Genomic DNA, 15,694 nt, shown 5'->3' with positions numbered 1-15,694 from the left:
AGCCACTCAGTGTGGGAGCAGGGAATCAAACTCAGGTCTTCTGCAAGAGCAATGTCCAGTCATAATGGCCGAACTCTCCAGCCTGCAACATTTTTTTACTCATGTTCATATTTATGAGAGGTCTGTGTATATGTGAGTGAAGGTAACCAAAGGGGCCAGAAGACAGAAGCCTAGAAGAGTGTGTCAGATCGCCTGGAGGTACAATTACAACCTGGTGTGAGCTGCCACAACCTAACCTGGGTCCTCTCTTCAAGAACAGAAACTCAAAAAAAAAAAAAAAAAAAAAAGAACAGAAACTCTCTTAACCACTGAGCTTTCTTCCCAGCCCTAAGCCCAGGGACAGTCCCTGTTTGATTCACTGATTCATCTGCCTTAAGTTTACAGAGCTCCTAGCACACTGTAAGATCTCAATAAACAGAGGATGAATGAGATGAGAATAAAGGTTAGCCAGGCCTGGTGGTGCAGATGTGGAGTTCCAGCCACTCCACATGATGGAGCAGGAGGGTTCAAGGCCTGAGTGGGCCAAAACGCAACTCCAAGGCCAGCCTGAGCAAAATATCAAGACCTTGCCTCAAAATAAACATTTTTGTGGGGGAAGGAATAGAGCTGGGAATAAAACTCCCATAACATGAGTTAGGCCATAGGTTCAAGAGCCTGTGCCCACCCACACACCACCTCACTCTTTCTCTCAGAGGTAGTACATATACTAAAATTCCCTTAAATATAGAGGATTAATATTAGTTTCTCTTTCAGATTAATTCACCAGGAATTTACAGGAAAGTTACTAATTGTCTTAAAATATTTTCACGTTTATTCAGTGATCAGTAGCAAAATATTAATTTCCTAGTGGCTGTGGTTAGTGCAAGGAATAATGAGATGGGAAGGCTTTACAGATGAGAGTAAAATGTTCCAGTCCATGACAATAAGGCTGCCAAGAAAGTGACATAAACAAGGCTGTATGACAGAAGTCCCCCTCCTGAGGTGGAGAGTATATGAGGGCCCACACAGGACAGGCTGGCACAGGAAGGAGTGTGCAGAAGTTCTGGTGTGGCACTTGCAACAACACGTGCTTTGGGATACTTACAAACTCTGCTCCAGCTTTGCTCACACACTCCACGGTATCATTGGTTCCATTCCCAAGGCATTCTGAGAGCCAGGAGCACAGTAGATGTTTAATAAATATTTGTAAATGAAAGACAGCTGGAGGGAGGGCAGGCCTGGGCTAATGATCTCACAGACATGGAGAGCTTCAAGGCTGGGCACATCCCTCAGTCAGTAGAGTACCTCACCTAGCATGCACAAACCCTGGGTTTCATCTCCAACATAACATAAACCAGACATGGTGGCACAGTCCCGAAATCACAGCACTGGGAAGGTGGAGACAGGAGAATCAGGCGTTCAAGATCATCTTCAGCTACATAGGTAGTCTGAAACAAGCTTAGATAATATGAGACCTTAGCTCAAAAAAAGGAGAAAAAAACGGAAAAGGGAGAGAGAGAGGAAAGGAGGGAGGGAGGGAGGGAGGGAGGGAGAGGGAGAGGGAGAGAGAGAGAGAGAGAGAGAGGAAAAAAAGAAGAAAACAAGCTTCAAGCTGCCTATTTCAAATAAAATTCTGCCCTTTCCTCTAAACTTGCTCAGGAGGTGGGTTCCCATCCCCACTGTGGGAAGAAGGATAAGAAAACCTGAAGCTCAGGATAGTGTTTCCCTATAAGAGGTGAGGGAAACCGTGGGACCTCTGCCAGCTTCCCATACCTACTCCAGGCTCTGCCCTCCTCCTACTTGAGCACATTCTGCTGTCCCTCACTGAGCACTGCCCAGACCACTCGATGCAACACAAGTCGCTCCTATGGCAGACCTGTTCCCTTAGTAGGCTCACTGCACCGGAGGCTCCTGGCGATGCTGGGTCTTCTGATGACGGTTGAGGATAGACCTCTGGTTGAAGCTGCGGCCGCAGGCTGGGCAGTGATAGGGCTTCTCACCGGTGTGGATCCTCTGGTGTCGCACCAGTCGCTCCCCCTTGCTGAAGCGCTTGCCGCACACCTGGCAGCCATAGGGCTTCTCCCCAGTATGGGCACGCCTGTGCACTGCCAGGTTGGCGTTACGGCTGAAACTCTTGCCACACTCACAGGTGTAGGGCTTTTCCCCCGTGTGGGTCCTACGATGCACCAGCAGATGCTGCCTCCGGCTGAAGCCCTTCCAGCAGTCTGAGCACTTGTAGGGCTTCTCCCCAGTGTGGCTACGCTGGTGCACCTCCAGGTGATGCCTCTGGCTGAAGGTCTTCCAGCACTCGCCACACACATAGGGCCTCTTGCCCAGGTGGGTCCTCTGATGCTTGGTGAGGTACTCCCTCAGGGTGAAACCTTTCCCACACTCCACACAGCCAAAGGATTTTTCTTCTTCATGGGTCCGCTGGTGCCTAACAAGGTTGGAGCTCCGACTAAAGCCTTTTCCACACTCAGGGCACTGGAAAGGCTTCCAGAAAGAATTGTGGGTGTTGAGGGTGTCAGGCAGGGGGACCCCATGCTGAGGAGCAGGAAGCCCAGGCAGACTGGTCCCAGAGCTCCCAGGCTCTTGCTCACAGGTGCCCCCTGGTCCAGGAATCTGGATGGCAGCTTCTCCAAAGCCATCGGAAGTCAACCCAACAAATGCTCTCTTCAGGTCTTCCTGCTGGGGCTTAGCCTCCTTCTCCTTGCTCCCAGCACCTGTGTGACAAAGGAGGTCAACACTATGGTGATGTCCCATCACACCTCGAATTGCTGCTCTTCAAGCCCAGAAACCAGGCACCACCCCAGCTCTCTGTACCTGTTTCTCTGCCAGCTCTAAGACAGTGGTTCTCAACCTTCCTAATGCTGTGCCCTTTAACCCAGTTCCTAATGTATGGTGACCCCTAGCCACAAACTTATTTCATTGATCCTTCATAACTGTAATTTTGCTGTTACAAATCATAATGTAAATAAATATCTGATATGAAGGATATCTGATTCTCAACTTCAAACCCACAAGTTGAGGACCACCGCTCTAGAGCACTGTCTGACCTTGTAGCCCCCCATTCTCTCCCACTTGCAGATGTGAGCAAGCCTACCTCCTTCTACAGGCATGGAGGCAGGCAGAGCCAAACTACACATGAATTGTTACACAGGGCTTCCTGTATGTCAGAGGCCATGTGGGCTAAGTTAGGCTAGGAAGCACAGTATAAACTTACCACCATATCCCCAAAACCTTCATAAAACAGAAAGTGACTTCTTTCTGGGGATCTGAAAGACCTATTGGCTGCTATCTCTCCTCTCAGGACCTTCAGGCTGCCCATGGTTATGATACGACCTACACTTCACTAGTATTCAGGCTCTGTCATGCTATCTATGGCTCCTTTAATGCCAGCCCCCACCCAGACCTAAAGGTGCACTCTCCCACTGGGACACTGTGGTCCTGCTAGCAGAGCATGTCTGAAACCAGCTTCTCTCTTTTCTATCAGTGACCACCTAAGGAACTTGTTGTCCTAGGACTTTGCCTCCAAATGCATCCCTTTATCTTGGTAGTGGTGGTGGTGGTTTGGCTTTTAGGAATAGAGTCTCACTCTGTAAACCAGGCTGGCCTCAGGCTCATGCAATCCTGAATGAGGCCTATATAATCATACCCAGCTTCTTAGTATGTCCCATCAATGGCCCCTCTTCTTTTCCTTTAGTTAACAACCTCAACACCTTTGACTTCCATAAGCCCTCAAGGCTGAGCTTTCTTTACTCTCACCAACTCCCTGTCCTGATGCTGAATGGCATGACAGATTTTAATACCATCCCACTGAATGTCCTGCTAATTCAGACTTTTACTTCCTTCAAAATCTAACTCAGTGGGGCTGGAGAGATGGCTCAGTGGTTAAGAGCACTTGAGCAACCACCAGACCTGAGTTCAGATCCCGGCATGCACAGATCAAGCCTAGTGTGGTCTCACGCATGACTTTAACACCAGCACTGTGGGTGGTGAGACAGAAAGATCACTAGGACTGTCAGAGAGCTCCTGCCTCAAAGGAATGAGGCCAAGTGACAAAGGGAAACACCCGATACCCTCCTCTTTCTTCTGAGTGGGAGCACAGATGTGTGTAGCCATATATGTGTGTGCATAGACAGCACACACACACACAAATGCAACTTGGTGATTTCTATCCAGATCATCCCCTACTAACCCTCTGACATCATCAGACAGCCCTCACTCACTCTACCTACAGTTGTCCACACACGTGCAGGCACACTGCATTCTCCCATCCAGCACACCCACACCCACACCCCCACCCTGTCCCAAAGCAAAGCTGTTCCTTCGGGCCTGCATGCAGGGATGCCCAGATCCACACTCCTCTTCTGCTCCTTCCTTTCTCTGCAGCCCTCCATGCCCTTCAGCCATGGGCACACAGCCACTGCCTTGGCATCAACAACCTGCCTGTCACCACCAGTCACTGCCTTGTGTTTGCTTGCTCTATCCTACTTCCTGTTGTTAGCCCATGTACAAACCAAGCCAGCTTCTCCAAGACTCCACATGCCCACCCTGTTCTGTCAGCAGCACCATGGCTAGGGCAAGACTCTTAAGCTGCAGCTACCAAACTCCTCTTCCTTACCTTGGCCAGCAAAGTCTTACCTGGAAGGACCCCACAATCCTGTGAGTCCACGTATTCTCCAAAGCAGTCAATCTGAGCTGGGGCTACATGCCTCCATTCCTCCTCAGGAAAACCCAAAGTCATGTCTTTAAATGGCCCCAGACCCTGAAACAACAGGAGATTGCTGTAAAGAAAGAGCCCTGGGAGCTAAAGATGGCTCACCACTCATGTAGAGGACCCATGTTCAGTTCCCATCACACACACACACACACACACACACACACACACACACGGCAGCTAATAACTGCCTATAACTCCAGTTCCAGGGGATCCAATGCCATCGTCTGGATACTTGAGTGCACCAGGCAAACATGTGGTACACCTACATACCTAAATGCAGGCAAAATATTCATACACATAAAAAATAAAAATAAAAGAAAAAAGTAAGAATCCTAGGGTTGGTGAAATGGCTCAGTTAAATGGTTAAAGTACTAAACTACTTGCTGCTAAGCCAGATGACCCCAGTGCAATCCCTAGAAACGAAATGGTATAAGGAGAGAACTCCAGCCACCTGTCCTCTGACCTCTGCGAGAGCACTGTGAAATACCCCTCACCTCACATACATTAAACACATTTTCTTTTTTTTTTTTAAAGATTTATTTATTATATGTAAGTACACTGTAGCTGTCTTCAGACACACCAGAAGAGGGCATCAGATCTCATTACGGATGGTTGTGAGCCACCATATGGTTGCTGGGATTTGAACTCAGGACCTTTGGAAGAGCAGTCAGTGCTCTTAACTGCTGAGCCATCTCTCCAGCCCCTAAATACATTTTCAAAGCAAGGTGGGATAGTCTACCAGTAGCATCAAAGAGAGGCTCAGGCAAAGCAAAGACAGAAGGAACTGGACCCTGGATGAGCTGGGAGCGCAACTGCCGCCTCCCAACAGCTTTAACGCAGGTGACTGACATGCTCAGACCATGTGACTATGGTTCTGAGAGCCCCCATCCCCTCAGCATCCAAATGTCACCTGCACTCCCTCCTCAAGCTCGTGTATCCCCTCAAGCGCCACCTTGAGGCTGTAGGTAGAGCCTGACAATCCAGGCTCGATTCCCCAGAACACACATCAAGGCAGAAGCAGAGAAACAATCACACAGAGCTGCCCTGACTCCCACACATGCAGTGGCTGAACACATGCAAATCCAAAATAAATAAATAAAATCTCCAAACAGGTATGTCAGCTCACCTGGGACGTGGCTGCAAGGAACCCAGCAGCCATCTCTTGGTCTCTGGCACTCACAGAGGGAAGCCCTGGACCCACATGAAGAATGGGCAATGCTGGCAGAAACAAAACCCACAGAGGGATCAGGGCAGTTGTCTGCCAGCTCAAAGGCACCCCACTCAAGACATACCACCTCAGAACCCACAGACCACAGAGAAATACGTCAGTACCGTCAGTACCACAGTGACCCACAGTCAGTTCTGCCTAAGACTGTCCCAGCCCTGTCCCCTCAGAGTTAGGCACACTCCTGAGTCTCTCATGAGGACAGTTCTCTTCCTCCCTCTCTCTCTCTCTCTCTCTCTCTCTCTCTCTCTCTCTCTCACAGGTATGTGTGGTTTGTTTCCCCATTTAATAGATAAATCTCCCGTATCACCAACACAATGCCTAGAGGCTCTAGAAGGATGTGAGAAGGAAGAAGAAATGATAGAACACGGTTCTAGACATACCCCAGAAAACTGGTCAAGGTGTAAGAAAAAAAAGAAAAAAAAAAAAAATAGCCGGGCGTGGTAGCGCACACCTTTAATCACAGCACTCGGGAGGCCGAGGCAGGTGGATTTCTGAGTTCGAGGCCAGCCTGGTCTACAAAGTGAGTTCCAGGACAGCCAGGGCTATACAGAGAAACCCTGTCTCGAAAAACCAAAACAAAAAACAATAACAAAAAAATAACAAAAAAACAAACAAACAAAAAAAAACCTCCATCTGCTTTCTACTGGGGCAGAGGAGGTAGCCCAGAAAACTCAGAATTGGTCGCATCTTGCCCATAACTACTTAGCCCAGCAGTGAGTTTTTGAATGGTGGGTGGAAGAGACCCACATCTTCATTCTCGGGGTCTTACCTTGCTCCTGGAAGGCCTGTGTCCCATCTCCAGGGCCCTGGCTCAGCTGTTCTGTGGTGCTTGGGCCTAGGCTTTGAACTCCTTCCCCCTGGGGTATCCCCCACTCAGGTTTGACTTCTACCGGCCCCAGGTGGATGCCTGATTGCCACGATCCTCCAAGGGCTGTGACCAGCTGCTCTGACTGGCCATGGCATGGAACCTAAGGAGAATTCCCCATACCAATTAGAATGAGACCTGCTGGAGACTATTAAAAAGAGAGCTGAATGAAAACTGAAAAGAAAGCAAGGCTGGGGGTGGGACTCAGTTGGTAGAGTGCTTGCCTAGCATGCATGAAGCCCTGGAGCCCTGGGTTCCAGCCCAGTGCCACATAAACCCAGTGTGGTGGTCCAAGCCTGTAATCCTAGCACTCAGTAGGGGCAGCAGGATCTTTCGGAGTTCAAAACCAGCCTGACCTAATTAGTGAGCTACGGGTCAAGCAGGACTACAATAGTAGATCCCCTTTCAAAAAAAAGGATAGAAAAAGGAAGACAGGGAGAGAAAGGGAGGGAGCATAGAAGAAGGAAAAGCTGCTTATCTCAGGAAACGCTAAGCTCTCTCTCTCTCGTTTTTTGAAGATGTATTTATTTTATATATATATAGACTGCTACTGTGTACATATAGCATATGTACACAGTGTATATATAGTGTATATAGTGTATATATATATATATATATATATATATGAGTACACAGTAGCAGTCTTCAGACACACCAGAAGAGGGCATTAGATCCTACTACAGATGGTTGTGAGCCACCATGTGGTTGCTGGGAATTGAACTCAGGACCTCTGGAAGAGCAGTCAGAGCTCTTAACCCCTGAGCCATCTCTCCAGCCCGCTAATCTCTCTCTTTACAAGGCCCTGAGCAACTTTTGTACCAGTCCATGCCATGGGACAAGCATCCCTCCACCGGCCTCGACATCTCCAAGTCCAGTGAGCAGTATCCCAGGGTTCTTTAGCAAGACTCACTGCTGGAAAACAACTTCAGTTACAGAAGCCCAAAGTAAAAGCCACCAACCCCAAAACGATGAACTAGCTAATGAGAAACGGCTGCTCCACAGAAAGCGGAACTTTGCAGCCACTTTCATATTTAAGGGCTAAAGTGACGGCTCAGTGGTTAAGTGGTTGCTCTTTCAGAGGTCCCTGGCTCAATTCCCAGCACCCAGGTGGCAGTTAATAACTACCTATAACTCCAGTTCCAGGGGCTCTGGACTCCAGAGGCACTGTATACACATGCTACACAGATCTACATACAGGCAAAACATCCATACACATCATATTTTTTAAAAAATTAAAAAGATTTTTTTTTCTTTGTTAAGAGACAAATCTTGTCTCTGTGTAGTCCTGGCTGTTCCAAAACTCAGTCTGTAGACCATGCTGGCCTCTAACTCAGATATCATCTGCCTTTACAAACTCCTAAACGCTGAGATTAAAGGCGCCACCATTTTGTAGCTTTAAAAAAAAAATTAGAATGTCTGTTTGTTTGTTTTTGTTTTTTCGAGACAGGGTTTCTCTGTGTAGCTCTGGCTGTCCTGGAACTCACTGTGTAGACCAGGCTGGCCTCGAACTCAGAAATCTGCCTGCCTCTGCCTCCCAAGTGTTGGGATTAAAGGCGTGCGCCGCCACCGCCTGCCTGGCTGTGCGCGTTTTTTGTATGTGCGCGTTGGGCGTGTCTGTGCTACCTATGCATGCTGCGTGCATGTTCACATCCGCGTGGGTGCACATGCATGCACATGTTGCACACAATGGGTGAAGCCAGTGTGTTCCCTATCAGTCTGCACCTTGTATATTTAGGCAAGGCCTGTCCTGGAATTTCTAACTTGCTGACTTCACCCGGCTGTCTAGGCAGCTCCCTCAGTGGATGCCAACTCCGCCTCCGGAGTGCTGGGATTACAGATGGGCCACGCACCCACCCGGGTGTTTACACAGGGACTGGGAAACCAAACTCTAGTTGTTCTCATGTGTCTCACCCACAGAACTAGCTCCCCAGCCCTAAAAATACATGTCTTTGATACACCCCACTCTGCTCCTCAACTCCTTTCTGCAACCGCTGAAGCCACACACTGCTTCTGCCTAAGTAGAGGTCCCTAAGGGTAAGGAACAGCCGGGTTGCGCCTGACTCCCAGCTGCCTCTGGCAGAAGCACGCACTTATTAGCCTCTTCCCCAAGGGCCTGCAGCGCTTATAGGGGGGCCTGGAGACAAGCACGACTGCCTTCACTGGATTTGCAGCGCACTCCAGGTCCCCAACGCCCAAACCACAGTATCAGGCTTTGCTGCCCAGAGATATCGTTCCTAGAGATGGCTTTCTTTTGTTTAATAACTTAAGTGTGTATATGATGGGTATGAGTGTGTGTGTGTGTGTTTATGCAGGTGTGTGTGCATGTGAGTACAGACACATGTGCCACTGAGCACGTGAGGAAGCCAGAGGACAACTTCCAGTGTTGGTTCTCATCTTCCACCTTATGGTGACCACACTGCTGAGTATGCCTGGCTCCCTGGCCAAGCTTCCGGGGCTCTTCTCTCTCTGCCGCTGGTCTCACTGCTGGGATCACAGGTGCATGCTACCTCATGTGCCCTGTCTATAGGTCCTGGAGATTTAATCCCACAGCCTCATGCTTATACAGGAAGTGCTTACCCACTGAGCCATCTCCTCAACTCCTGAATCTTCTTGCTAAAATGCAGCTACTCTCCAGGAAAAGACCTCTGGGAACTGGGGGACAATGGAGGAGGTCCCATGTCTCATCTATTCCCACCACTTTCTTAACCTCTTCATCTCTGATTCCCACACCAACCGAGGAAGGCCTGGACACCCTCTTCTCACCCACCGCCTTGGCCTCCGTGCTCCCCATCAGCTCCTCCACCATGGCCACCAGAGCCTTGCCGCTGTCTGGGCTGTGTTCCCGGATCCAGGTGTAGAACTCTCGGGGCAGGATGGTAAGGAACTGCTCCAGCACCAGCAGCTCCAGGATCTGCTCTTTGGTGTGCAGCTCGGGCCTCAGCCACCGCCGACAGAGCTCTTGGAGCTCCCTGAGGGCTTCCTGGGGACCAGCAGCCTCTTGGTAGCGGAACTGCCGAAACCTCAACCGAAATGCCTCGGGACTCGAGTCCTCCCCTCCCCTGCCCCACGGCAGCTCCTTCTCCAGTTTGACCACTGGAGCACCCATCTGTTGCTGAGGATCTCCTGCCATCTCCAGACGCTCTTTCAGCATCTTCAAGCTCCGACAAGGCTGAGGATGACAACAAGGGTGACCAGTCTGAGAAGAGAAGATGCACAGAAGGTCAGCCCATCCATTTCCGGGTCTACACCAGTGACTGTCTCAGAATTCTGACATCTATCATGAAAACCCTATCAACTGGCTTGGGCTTAGATCAGTCAGGGTGGTGACAGTAGAGCAGACAAAATCAAGACAAATTTTTAAGGTTAAAACCAACAAATACCCTAATGGCTTGACTATGACAACAGTGTCCTCAGTCTGAATGCCATGCCGTACGGGTTACTGCACTGCTCTTGATTGCCCATCGTAACGAGATGGTAAAACCCTGCAGAAGACACAACACATTTGGACACAGAAGAAAAAAAAAAAAAAAAAAAAAAAATCAAGCTGGAGTTGACCTGGTATTTCCTCCATGTTAGCTGGTTTTCATAGTGCTGGAAGGCACTACACAGGCCACTGGAGGAGAAAAGCCATCACTTTTGGGTATTTCCCAGCAGTGACACTTGTGTGCTCCCGTAATGAACGGCCTGACAGACAAGACACGCCCACGGAGGGAATTTCATACCTGGGATTGTAAACCTGCTCAAAAGCCCGTAGCCAGGGAGATTATGAGCCTAAGGGAGAACCTACTACTGCGGTATTTCTAAAACAGACATGATGTCAAACCAACTTCTAAATATTTATGTCTACACCTGTAGATTGGTGCTGCTCTCAGCCTTGGCCAGGGAAGCCTCTGTCTACTTGCAGCTAAGGCAGAGACTCAAAACGGGTCAAAGTGCTGCGAATGAGTGGCCGTTGAGAGCTCAGCCCTGAACAGGACATCTGTTATCAACACCCCACACAAAGCAAAGGCTCAGGAAACATAGCGGAAGCGGGGACAGAAAGAACCCAGGAGTCAAAAGATGGCGAAAAGAGTTCAGTGAAATGCTGTCTTCTTGACACGGCACAGCCATGGCACTTGTGAACTGACTGCAGCCACGGCCATGAACACAAGACCCACACAGGATCAACCAGTAAAATCAGCCCTCAGACCAAGAAAAAAAGAGGTCGTGAAAATGGGAGGAGATGTTTGAGTGTCCCTTGGAGGGGTGTGAGAGGGGAGTTAGGGCATATATACTCAAGACCTAGCATGTGCATGTACAAAACTGCCAGACACTGGAAGCTGGAAGAACTGGAGAGGAAAAGAGGGTGGAGGGAGGAGAACGGGAAGAAGGAATGGCAGGTAGGAAGTAAATATTACACTCGAGGAAAAAGAGGCGGCCATGCAAACCGTAAAATCAGTCTCGTAAAATCAGTGCCAGGGCAGGCATGCTGTCAAAACAGGCCCCAAGCCCATAGGGAAAACAGAGACAGAAAGAATATGCAGGCAGCTATAGCTGACTCCCTCCCAAAACATTGGGGTCTAAAAAGAAAGATGAGGCTGGAGAGACAGCTCAGCAATTAAAGAGCATTTGCTGTCCTTGCAGAGGACCCAGGTTCACTTCCCAGCACACACATGGTGGGTTCACAACTGTCTGTAACTCCAGTTCCAGAAAATCGGTTGCATCTTCTGGACTCCAGGCATATGGTACACAGAGACATACATGCAGTGAGAGAAAAAAAAAAAAAAAAAAACTCATCACATAAAAATAAAAATATGATGAAGAGATGGCTCAGCAGATAAGAGCACTGACTGCTCTTCCAGAGGTCCTGAGTTCAAATCCCAGCAGCCACATGGTGGCTCACAACCATCTGTAATGAGATCTGATGCCCTCTTCTGGCATGTCTAAAGACAGCTACAGTGTACTTATATATAGTAAATAAACAAATCTTTAAAAAAAAAAAAAAAGTTGTGGGCCACTATACTCAGCTATACACATGTACGTACACATACACACACGCACACACACACATATCCAAAAAAAGGACGAAAGAAAAAGTTGGGTGTACTGGTGCACACCTTTAATTTCAACATTGGGAATAAGAGGCAGGCCGATCTCTATGGGTTTGAAGCCAACCTGCTCTACATTGTGAGTTCCAGGGCAGTCAGAGATACATAGTGAAAACCTGTCTAGAAAAAAAGATTTAACAGGCCTGTCGTTAGTGGCCTGAGAGGCCAAGGCAGGAGGATGGCGAGATCCAAGCCAACCTGGGTACGACGAAACTGGAAGAGAGGGAGAGCAGAAGAGGATGGAGGGAGGAAAGAGAAAGGGAGGAAAGAATGACAGGTGAGAAGCAAACGTAACACCCGAGGAAAAAGAGGCTGCAATGCAGACCGAAAAAAAAAAAAAAAAAATCAGTCTTGTTTACTTCCGGGGCAGGCAGGCTGGCAAAACAGGCCCCAAGCCCAAAGCAGTAAGGCACTGTGCCCATTAGCGCAACTTGCGTGCAGCAGGCCACGTCCTTATGTCACATATGGTATTTCTCTGTCCGCCTGTGAAGCCGATTCCTCATCTTTCCACCTCTAGCACTCATCTTTCTAATGCATCCAGCTTTCTCGAACGTCCCAGCTACTGTCTAGCTCGGTCCGCCGGTGCCCTGGGGCAAGCGGCCCCCGTGGATCTTCCAGGCCTCTGGCAGACAGAAGGCGCCGCGTGGCTATTCTTCCCATCGCTGTCTTGCATCTGCGTCTAAAAACGCTTAGCGTCCCTTTTCGGAGTCCCAGGGTCAAGGTCTTCCTGCGGTTCCTGGACACCCTACCTTAGGCCCCTAGCCTGGCCCGACCGCGACCCGCATGGATCTTACCTGAGATCACCGCTGTGCGTGGAGCCTACGACCCCTGGTCCGCTGCTGCCCCGCCGAGCTGCAGCTTGCTCCGTCCAGCCCCGCCCCGACCCGCCCCGCCCCGACCCGCCCCGACCCGGCCTGCCCGCCCGCGGCCTTGACTGCGCGCTTAGCACCTGCCCAGGCCTGCGCGGACCGGAAGTGGGTGGCGGATGCTGTCAAGCAGGTGCCCTATGGAAAGGGCTGGCGTCCGGTTCCTCTCTAGGACGCTCGGAGGTCCGAGAAGGAGGTATGTCTCTATGGTCGGTCATGGCCACTTCAGGTTCCCATCTCCTGGCTCTATTGCACTTCCATATATATATATATATATTTTTTTTTTTAATGAGTCTCTACAAAAAGTTTTTCTGCCCTAGTCTGAGAGATGGATTAGTCTATGTGTATAAACATAAATATTTTAACATTTGTCTAGGTTTATTTAGTGTGTGTCAAAGGACAACCTGTGGAGTGGGTTCTCTCCTTCCACCACATAGGTCCCGGGAATAGAACTCACACATCGGGCTTGGGGGCTTGCACTTTGACCCAATGAGACATCGCACTGTCTCCAAACATAAATATTTAGAAGGCAATTGGATATGTTCTTTTAAGAAAGGTAATGGTTAGTTTTAACTGTGCCTTGACAATCTAGGATCACCTAGGAAGAGTCTTTTGGGGGGGGGGGAGTTTCGAGACAGGGTTTCTCTGTGTAGCCCTGGCTGTCCTGGAACTCACTCTGTAGACCAGGCTGACCTCGAACTCAGAAATTCACCTGCCTCTACCTCCCGAGTGCTGGAATTAAAGGCGTGCGCCACCACGCCCGGCTGGAAGAGTTTTAATAAAGTGTTAGACAATCCCTCCCGCATAGGGTAGCCTGTGGGCATGATGCAGGAAGAGCCAGTCTACTATGGGTGGGTTTGGGTCATGGACTGTATAAGAAGGGAGATAAACAGTAAGCGTACAGATACTAATTCATTTCTCCCTGCTTTTGACTGTGGGTACGATGTGACCAGCTTCTTCAAGTTTCTGCTGCCTTGACATCCCTACAGTGAGGACTGTAATCTGGAATTGCGAGCCAAAAGAAACAGTTTCCCCAACGCTGTTTCTGCCTGTTTCTTGGCTTGTTTGCTTGGGATCCAAATGCTGGGATTAAATACTGTCAGTACCATGCCTGGCTAATGACTGTATGCTTTTAACTTTCTCATTTTAGTGTATTAACTATTGCAGAATTCCTGCAAAACACATGTATACTGGCTTCTCTGGGAAAACAAGGAAACATCTTGTGATAGGAGGGTTGTTTTACAGCAGCTGACATTTTAGTTAGGCTTAAACATGATTTCCTCTTTCAGGAAAAGACAGGAAGCAGTGTTGGAACTAGAAACTGGTGCTCAGGCCAAACATGGTACTGCACATCATTACTATTAGCACCAAGGAGGCAGAGGCAGGCAGATCCCTATGAGTTCCAGGCCAGCCTGCTCCACAGAGTTCTGGAACAGCCAGAGCTACATGGTGAGACCCAAAATGAAGTAAATTTTTCATTTTGCTTTGGTTTGGGTTTTTGCTCTGTTTCTGTTTGTTTGTTTCTTTGTTTGTTTTGAAACAGGGTTTCTCTGTGTAGCCCTGGATGTTCTGGTTCACTCTGTAGACCAGACTGGCCTCGAACTCAGAGACCTGCCTGCCTCTGCCTTCTGAGTTAGCCCTGAGGGGTTAAAGGGATGTACCACCCTGCCCATTTTGGAGCATAACTCTTTAATGTCATTAATTCAAATACCTATTGTGATTATGTTCTTTTTTTAAAAATCCAGTCATTTGAATATTGTAATATATTCTCTCCTATTGGCCTCCAGGTTTGGATTTTAAAGAATAGTTCAACATAGTGGTTAGTATTATTATTATTATTATTATTATTATTATTATTTTAAGAAATTGAAAAAAAATTAAAAGGAGAAAAGATAAAACGAAAATCCTTGAGTAGGCAGCAGTTCAAGGAATTTTGATAGGATCGTATTCCAGTTTTGTTCAGGCAGAATCACTGCCAATACAAAGGAGTGGAGGATTAGCCAAACTTCATGAACCAAAGGCAGCAAAGACCACCAAGGAGGGGGAGGTATGCTTAGGAATACTCACACAGATGGAGGGAGAGCAGAACACGGGTCTTCTGGGGTGATGTTACTGATCCTTCAAGAAACAGGAGGGGTTGGAGAGATGGCTCAGGGGTTAAGAGCACTGACTGTTCTTCCAGAGATCCTGTGTTCAGTTGCCAGCAACCACATGGTGGCTCATGACCATCTGTAATGGGATTCAATGCCCCTTCTGGTGTGCATGAAGAGGTCAACAGTGTACTCACATACATAAAATAAATAATTTTTTATTTTAAAACAGGGGGGCTGGAGAGATGGCTCAGCAGTTAAGAGCACTGACTGCTCTTCCAGAGGTTCAGAGTTCAAATCCCAGCAACCACATGGTGGCTCACAACCATCTGTAATGAGATCTGATGCCCTCTTCTGGTGTGTCTGAAGACAGCTACAGTGTACTCATATATAATAAATAAATCTTTAAAGAAAAAAAAAACAGCACTCAGGAGGCAGAGGCAGGCGAATTTCTGAGTTCAAGGCCAGCCTGGTCTACAAAGTGAGTTCCAGGACAGCCAGGGTTATACAGAGAAACCCTGTCTCGAAAAAAAAAACAAAAACAAAACAAAAAAAAAAAGGCCAAGCAGTGGTGTCGCACGCCTTTAATCCCAGCACTTGGGAGGCAGAGGCAGGCTGATTTCTGAGTTCGAGGCCAGCCTGGTCTACACAGTGAGTTCCAGGACAGCCAGGGCTACACAGAGAAATCCTGTCTCAAAAAAGAAAGAAAGAAAGAAAGAAAGAAAGAAAGAAAGAAAGAAAGAAAGAAAGAAAGAAAGAAAGAAAGAAAGAGGGGGAGGGAGGGAGGGAGGGGGGAGGGAGGGAGGGAGGGAGAAAGGAAGGAAACAGGAGACCCCCAAAAGTTTATCCATCAATA

The 15,694-nt window shown here is 48.5% G+C and overlaps 1 protein-coding gene across 2 annotated transcripts; it reads right to left on the bottom strand.

The window, feature by feature from the left end:
* Positions 1 to 784: 784 nt before the first annotated feature.
* Zscan25 (zinc finger and SCAN domain containing 25) lies at positions 785 to 12,774 on the bottom strand. Of its 2 annotated transcripts, none has more exons than XM_021163508.3 (6): positions 12,677 to 12,774; positions 9,563 to 9,964; positions 6,700 to 6,898; positions 5,829 to 5,920; positions 4,624 to 4,747; positions 785 to 2,702 (listed from the first exon to the last, which is right to left on the bottom strand). In XM_021163508.3, the coding sequence occupies exons 2-6, from the start codon at positions 9,944 to 9,946 to the stop codon at positions 1,873 to 1,875; spliced, it is 1,629 nt and encodes a 542-aa protein (XP_021019167.1). In that variant the 5' UTR covers positions 9,947 to 9,964; positions 12,677 to 12,774; the 3' UTR covers positions 785 to 1,872. The 2 variants fall into 2 exon arrangements, with proteins under 2 accessions (XP_021019167.1, XP_021019166.1); XM_021163507.3 differs by having other exon boundaries at positions 786 to 2,702; positions 9,563 to 9,991; positions 12,677 to 12,755.
* Between the last annotated feature and the right edge of the window lie 2,920 nt (positions 12,775 to 15,694).

Source organism: Mus caroli, unplaced genomic scaffold, assembly GCF_978045245.1.
Source record: "Mus caroli unplaced genomic scaffold, Mus_caroli_1 scaffold_4, whole genome shotgun sequence".
NCBI classification, from domain to species: domain Eukaryota; kingdom Metazoa; phylum Chordata; class Mammalia; order Rodentia; family Muridae; genus Mus; species Mus caroli.
The sequence above is the reverse complement of the archived record's forward strand: the minus strand, read 5'-3'. Positions and strand labels throughout refer to the sequence as shown.